Below are 8,123 nucleotides of genomic sequence, written 5' to 3'. Positions count from 1 at the left end.
TGGTGAAACTAAAGAAAAAAAAAACCATGAAAATCTCGGTTTATACTCCAATTCACATATTTTCAGTTAACATATATATATATATATATATATATATATATATATATATATATATATATATATATATATATATATATATATATATATATTACGTATCTTTAACTATTTTAGTCCTTTTTATAAAACATACTTACATGTGTTTTTTGTTTAATCTACCCATATAAGTAGTAGGTTTCATAGTTTGTTTTTATTGATCTAATGACCAAATGTTACATATGACAGTATCGATATGTTTACCATATTTTATTTACTACTCATTCAATCATTTTAAATATAACATATTATCACATTACCAAGATGATGAAAAATGGGCAGCTCATAATTCATGAACATAAAGATCATTTAAAAATAGCCCAAAACATCAAGTCGGAACCAAATTTCTTCACACGAAACTGGTCAATAGAGCTTGCTAAACATGACCTAAAAGTTTCTTTTTTTTTAACATGACCCAAAAGTTAGCTCATATAAATGTATGTAAATCAAGATCTTATCACTATAATCTATGATAGCTTGCTATATATATATATATATATATATATATATATATATATATATATATATATATATATATATATATATATATAGAGAGAGAGAGAGAGAGAGAGAGAGAGAGAGAGAGAGGAATGCTCCTGTTGGCGAGAAAACGACCTAATGGAAAAGTATGTGTGTGTGCTTTTTTCTTTTTTTATGCCTTTTTTATTTATTTAATAATACCACTATGGACAATATTTTTATTTAAATAATTAAGATATTTCTAAATTAACATGTGTGTAAAATAATGAATTAAATAAGTCACAATCTTAGCAAGTTCCTTGTATGAACTCCTTTGTCTCCCGGTGGGACCTCCATCATCCTATATCCCTTTACCTGAGATCTAACCGTCCTGATATTGCCACGTGTCTTTCATCTCTAACACGGCGAGTCCAGCATTGACTTGACTGACCTCTCCCCCCTTTTTTTCTTCACACGTTCCGGGTAAGATACCCCCTCTAGTCATCTCGCACGTGCACAACTTCTCGGTCTGATATAGAAAAGATCTCTACCGTCGATCATTCTTTCCGTGGACCCACTAGATGAATCTCGACCGTTGTGTGCACGATTGCAATTTTGCAAAGTCCTTTCATTGTAATTCCGCCACCTGTTTGCATAAATTCCCATTTGGAATTCAGGCTTCCTCGGGACGTCCGACGGCTCACCGGAATCTGATGCCGGCGACGATGGGTCTTAATCCTCCGGCTGACGCCTTGCTGGCGCTCTTGGTCCTCTCTCTTGCCTGCCGAACGATCGCCTCCGAGCCTCTGTCTTCGCCGGAATCCGGCGCACTGCGGTCGCTGAGGGACCAGTTTGGACTCCATCGCTTCTGGGGACCGCCACAGAGCCCGTGCGAGTGGTCCGGAGTCACGTGCGAGTCCGTCGCCGGTCGGATTCCGGAGACACTCGTCACCCGAATCGTGCTGGAATCGACGCGCCTGCGCGGCGTCATCCCGCCGGAGATCGGGAACCTGACGGAGCTGAGGGAGCTCTCCCTCCCCGGCAACGGAATCTCCGGCGGAATTCCGGCTGAAATCGGGCGGTGCGAGCGTCTCGAGGCCCTCGACCTCCGGGGGAACGACCTCTCCGGCGAGGTCCCGCCGGAGCTGTCGTCTCTCCGGCGACTACGGACCCTCGACCTCTCGTCCAACCGGTTCTCCGGCGGGGTCGCGTTCCTTGAGAGCCTGTCCAACCTCGAGCTCCTCTCCATCGCCGCCAATCGCTTCTCCGGCAAGATCCCGCCGCAATTGAGGTCCTTCCCCAGACTCTGGCGGGTCGATTTCTCCGGCAACGACCTCGACGGTGAGGTACCACCTTCTCAATCCCAATCCTTCGGCGAAAAATCACACTTTTCCGGCGATCCCAGATTCCGAAGGGATTTACTTCCGAAGAGGTTAGTATTCGCCGAGAACTCCACGAATTCGACTGCCCATTTCAACGGATCGAGCCATAACTCGAACACTTCGAGCAGTACTAACGCCACCGCTTTATCTCCCTCCCCTTCTCCTGCTTCACAACCCCACAAGACCGCTAAGCACGAGCACAACCGCAAATTCTGGATTTTGGGGATCATCATCGGGCTGATCGCGGGAGTTGTCGGCGGAATTTTCATCTCCGTCGTCGCTCGCGTCATCCAGAAGTGTATCCGGGGGTGGAAGAAGCCGTCGGGGACCATAATCTACAGTCCCCTCATCAAGAAACCAGAGCATTTTGCCTTTCTTGAAACAGAGGAAGGGGTTTCCTCTTTGGAGATCATCGGAAGGGGTGGGTGCGGGGAGGTGTACAGAGCCGAATTGCCAGGCATCCCTGGAAAACTGTTCGCGATCAAGAAGATACACCATCCGGCGACGGATCCAGCGAATCTCACGGAGGAAGACACAAAGAACCTGGACAAGAAGATGAGGCAGGTCAAGTCGGAACTGGACACGGTGGCGCACATCCGGCACCGGAATCTGCTCCCCTTGCTGGCCTCCGTTGCCCGCACAGACTGCCATTACCTCATCTACGAGTACATGAAGAACGGGAGCTTGCAGAACGCGCTGACAGAGGCGACGGAGGGCAGAAGGGAGCTGGGGTGGTTGGACAGGCACCGGATCGCCATGGGAATCGCCTCCGGGCTGCAGTACCTCCACTTCCACAGCAACCCCAAGATCATCCACCGGGACTTGAAGCCCGCCAACATCCTCCTGGACGACAACCTGGAGCCGAGGATCGCTGATTTCGGCCTCGCCAAGTCGATGCAGGACGTGAGCACCCACGCGACCACGTCCAACATCGCCGGGACGGTAGGGTACATCGCTCCCGAGTACCACCAGACGTTCAAGTTCACGGACAAGTGTGACATTTACAGCTTCGGAGTCGTCCTGGCTGTGTTGGTCACCGGCAAGCATCCGTCCGACGAGTTCTTTCAGAACACCAACGAGATGAGCATGGTGAAGTGGCTGAGGAACCTGATGTCCTCCTCCGAGAAGAAGCAGAACCAAGCCTTCGATCCCAAGCTTGCCGAAGACAGTGCGTTCCAGGAACAGATGCTGCTGGTCCTCAAGATTGCTTGCTTCTGCACGTTTGATAACCCCAAGGAAAGACCCAACAGTAAGGATGTGTGCAAGATGCTGGCTCAGATTAGGCACTGAATTGAGTCGCCTACCGATTGTGGACTGTAGTGTCCCTTGATTCTCGTTTACTGATGACGATAGAACATGTAATAATAAAGAACCAAGGGAATATTTACTAGCAAGGTGTTTTGGAAGCCCTTTCACCCATGTACTAGAAACCATAAGTTTTCATGTTTTTTTATTTTCATTTTTCTTCGTTAATCAAACCCCATGGACATCGATATGATCTCTATAAATTTCTTTCTTAGTGACATGCACATATTTTTTTTTTTTTTTAGTATCTTCAAATATAAATAGCTCACAATTAGGGGTGTCAATGGGTTTGGTTTATCCGAACCCGACCCAAACAAAATCCTATAGGGTCAGGATATGGTGATAAATAAGATGACCCGATTAAGACTTTGGTCCAGACCCAAAGGTCCAATTAATACATGGACCCAGGTATAGTTTGTGAAATTTTATGACCCAACCCGAGTTTTGATTAAGACCCACAAATTTTCAATGTAAAAATGATAAAAAAAAAATATGTTTTTACCATGTATCGGATTACGATTGTGAATATCATTCGAAATGTGTGAACTTCTTTTAAATATATACTCCCGACATACGTCTACAAATATAGTATAACATTTGCAAATCATGTTTGCGAATTTCACCCAAAATGTGTGAACCTCTTTTAAATAAACACTCCTGATAAACGTTCATAAATACAATGTGACCTTCACAAATTATTTGTGTGAATGTTCTAAGAATGTGCGAACCTCTTTTAAATAAATACTCCATATGTATGTTCACAAATACAACATGACCTTCATAAATAATTTGTGTGAATGTCTCAAAAGTAGCGAACCTTTTTTAACTATATTTCACGAAATGCGTTCATAAATACAGTACAATCATCGTAAAAAAAAAAATTGTGAATGTTACCCAAACTGTAAAAACCTCCGTAACTAAAATATAACTAGGATGTGAATGTCCCAACCTTTGCATGTGGATGTCATCATACATTTGTGAACGTCCTCTAACGTTCACATGATGATTAGCAAACATCCTCTTTAAGGCCCAACCAGTAGTCAGGCTCGCTCTACAAAATATGGTTCAGTTCTTACTCATATCGAGGTGGGTATCCGATTGCCCATTGAGTGCCTGACCCGATGTACCTAGCTAAGAAGGACATTGGTGCATGCCTCAGCATATTTTCATGTGAAAAATTCTAAAGAAGTTAGTTTTCATAGGTAAATGATACTACATTTTGTAGCAATTTACTTTTATTGAAGTAAAAAAAGAATTCTATAGATTAACTCTCAACACTGGAAGAATGACTTATATCCAACCACCAGATTAATGCTTTGATTAAGTCAAAGAAGTATGTGAAAGTTGGTCCATACACTGTGTAAATGTGCCATCTCTCATCATAGTTCTCATGCCTGTCCGATTATCTACATGTGACAGCTTATGTTGGAAAATTATTATTTGGCTGCTTGATTGGACTGTAAAATATCCAACCACCTAAGGGCTGGTAATAGAACCCAATGAACCGAACAGAGAGTGTTCAAGCTTGGCTTGTTTTTTTGTGTCGAGCATAGCCGAGCTTGATTTCAATTGTTGGGGTCGTTGATTACAAACTCTTCCTCGACATGGTCATTGTTGTCATAATTGTCGAGGTCGTTGGGATTTCTGTCAAGACCAAGTGAGAATTTGGTGAGGAATCTTATTCGAGTAATGCTTGTTTTCTCGCTTTTCTCCAATGTTTTATGGGGTTTCAGTTTAATTGAGGAAGGTGAGAGTGATTGGAAAGAGTTGAATCGATATGGGGAATTGGGTTGTTTCTTCTTGTTGTCAATTCAGTGACTAAATCAACTTTGTGTTCTAGTAACAATTTTTGTAATTTAGCAGAAGAATTGGGTATTGCGATTTACCCAGCATTTTTCTTTATCAGTTTGCGTATTTCACAGTTGTTTAGGGGTTTTGTATTTTTAGGAGATTTTTTTCAAGTATGATTTATTATTTTTCAAGTTTTTGATAAAATTTGAGCTCTGGATATTACTACTATATTGTAGTATGTGTATTTTTTTCTATTAGCCACTTTTATTGGCACACTTTTCTAGTGCACCAGTAAAACTTATTTTACTGGCGTTAATGTAGCTTCAGTAAAGGTATTTTTACTGGCGCTAAAATACCACAAGTAAAGGTCTTTTTTCTAGCGCTAAAATAGTACAAAAAAAGTTTTTTCTGGTATGTATTATTGATGACAATTTTACTGGCGAAATAAATGACACTAAGTTAGTGCTAGTGAAAGTCTTTGTTGACACAAACTTTTATTGGCGCTAATTTAGTGCCACCAGTAAAGGTTTAATTCTTGTAGTAGTAAGTTTCAGACCATTTATCTCTATCTACATGTATTTTTTACTTAATCTAAATGCGTAGATATGATCTCTATACTTTATTTGGTAGAAAACATGTATTGGTTTAAATATTTTTTATGTTTATATATGTCTTTAGCATATGAAAAAATAAAGGTTCATATTACACCAAAAACTTGTTAACTGTGTATTTTGGAAGAGGAGGCCAACAAGTGGAGAAAATTACAAAATTAGTGAATACACAGACCAGACATAAAGGAGCTAAGAACATTCTACAGTGAAAATCAGGTGACTCCTCCACTAGATCTACTTGGAAGATCCATAGAAAGAAGGGCACTCTGTTCAATTTGCATAAATATATATGGCATGATGATCACATACCGCATGCAGCACTCCCCCTTAGATTTGCAAGCAACTACAAGCTTTTGACTCTTGACCGCCTTAAAAGATCAGAGATATCTATGGCCAACCCACTAAATTTCACGACCACAAAGCAGTCTAGTTCTTCCATCGTTGGGTGAGTTGTCTTTATGTAGAATTTAGTTCTTGAATCTCTTGGTTATTGTTAAATTATTTTTTTTTGTTCTGTCTTCATTGATTGAGCACCATGGTTGTTTGTGATTTTCACGTTTTATCGAATATCCTTTGTTTTTCAATGCTTTCTTGTGGAACCTGAGTCTTTTTATCAGTTTGGTGGAACAAGTTTTAGTGTGATTCTATAGGTGCTTCTTTGATTAAGAGGTACTGGGATAGATACTTTGTTTTGATGAATTTGTAGGAGTTGGGTGTATAATTTTTCAGTTAGACACAATCTCACAATAATTGTGAGTTTCACATGCATAATGATAGAGGGGTGACTTTTGACATGGGCATATATGTATTAACCGGTCCATAACAATGATGCTTCATAATTTCGTTGTCAATTAATGTATTCTTCAGAACATGTAAGCTTTGAGTTTGTATGTATCATCATATAAAAATTAACGTTCTATACTTGGGGGCATTGCTCATGCTCCAACTGAATTTAGTGAGTTTAAATGGTATTAATTTCCTTTTACTGGTCAAATATTTATAAATCTTAGATGAGATATATATTGTTCAAGTGCATGATTTGACTTCTTGCTTATAAAAAAGTGCATTGTCTATTGAGTATGAACATTCTATTTTAGGCAAATATCAAGTGCATGACTTGAGTCTGCATATTGGTGTATGAATTTTCTATCTTAGGAAAATTTCAGGTTGAAGGTGATTTTGTGATGTTATCTCTGTTGATCAACATGAGTTTTTCTTATATAATAGGGCTATTTGTACGAGTCCCATGTGTTTGATATAAAAAAGGGGAAAATATAGACTGGGATGCTTATGGATAGTGACTGTTATGAAAATGTACATGCAAATTATTACACTATCAGATGAAGAACATGTCAAAAAACATTGTCCAAATGTGGGGGAGAAAAATTGGGTGCTTCAAAAATATATTTCACGTGTCATTAGAGCATACACCTAGCAATGGAATGAATTTTGATAGAGAGTTCAATGCATATATCCAAAACTTAGTTTATACTTTAATATCTAATTTGCAAAATTACATCAATGAGCTACTAAAGCGATGAATTTTGTGGTGTACATCATTACACTTTATATATATTATTGAAATTTGTTATGCAAATTAATTAAACTTTGTATGTTATTGAATTTTGTTACGTACATTAATTGAACTTTGTTATGTCATGTATAAATTAATAAATGTGTGTGTAAATGAATTGTGTATATAAAAAGAAATGAAGTTGTTTGATTCTTGTTTTTTTTAGAATGATGAATTATGTATATAATAGGGGATGAAGTTGTTTGATTCTTGTTTTTTTTTTTTTTTGATATATGTTGTTTATGTAACAAGTGATTACTTTTTTTCAGTCACTTCAATTGTGTATAATGTGTATATAATAGAGAATGAACATGTGTTTGCAATTGGTGACTTTCGGACAAAAAAAAATCACAAGGTACGTGTAAATTTCCGTTCATTCTTTGTAAATCAAAAAAAGAATTTCGCAAGGTGTGTAATAATTTTCTTGTGAAATTCCTTTCTGATTTAGAAAGAATGAACGGAAATTCACATGTACCTTGTGAAAATCTTTTTTTATTTAAAAAGAATGAACACAAATTTGTACGTACCTTATGAAATTTTTTCTTGATGTAAAAGTCACTTAAAGCATACTATTAACAATGCACATAACCTTTCTTGAGTACGGATGAAATACAAGAAACTCAACCATGATTGGGTCATAATGTCGTTCATTGCATGGATGAATGGCATCAGATTAACCTCTAAAAGTAATCCATTAGAAGTACCCTTGACCTGAACGTGCACATGGCTGGCAAGGCAATAAATTCAAAATAAAGTTACCTTAACCAACTACAAAAACACCAAAAAGAGAGTTATTGGCCCATTGCATCATTATATACACAATTTATTTTCATAAACAAATCAACTACCTCTTACAAATAGGTAAATATATAGTAAATAATCTGCATAGTCATCTGAATTCATAGTAAA

The 8,123-nt window shown here is 38.7% G+C and overlaps 1 protein-coding gene across 1 annotated transcript; it reads left to right on the top strand.

Moving 5' to 3' along the window:
• Positions 1–862: 862 nt before the first annotated feature.
• On the top strand, positions 863–3,457 carry LOC149833186 (uncharacterized). The gene has a single exon (XM_090014965.1). It carries the CDS (start codon positions 1,134–1,136, stop codon positions 3,222–3,224), a length of 2,091 nt encoding a protein of 696 aa, XP_089871091.1. The 5' UTR covers positions 863–1,133; the 3' UTR covers positions 3,225–3,457.
• The last annotated feature ends 4,666 nt before the right edge of the window (positions 3,458–8,123 follow it).

This window comes from Nuphar pumila, chromosome 7, assembly GCF_984573655.1.
Source record: "Nuphar pumila chromosome 7, dmNupPumi1.hap1.1, whole genome shotgun sequence".
Lineage (NCBI taxonomy): Eukaryota > Viridiplantae > Streptophyta > Magnoliopsida > Nymphaeales > Nymphaeaceae > Nuphar > Nuphar pumila.
Note: the sequence above shows the minus strand (reverse complement) of the source record. Positions and strands in the feature narration are given on the sequence as shown.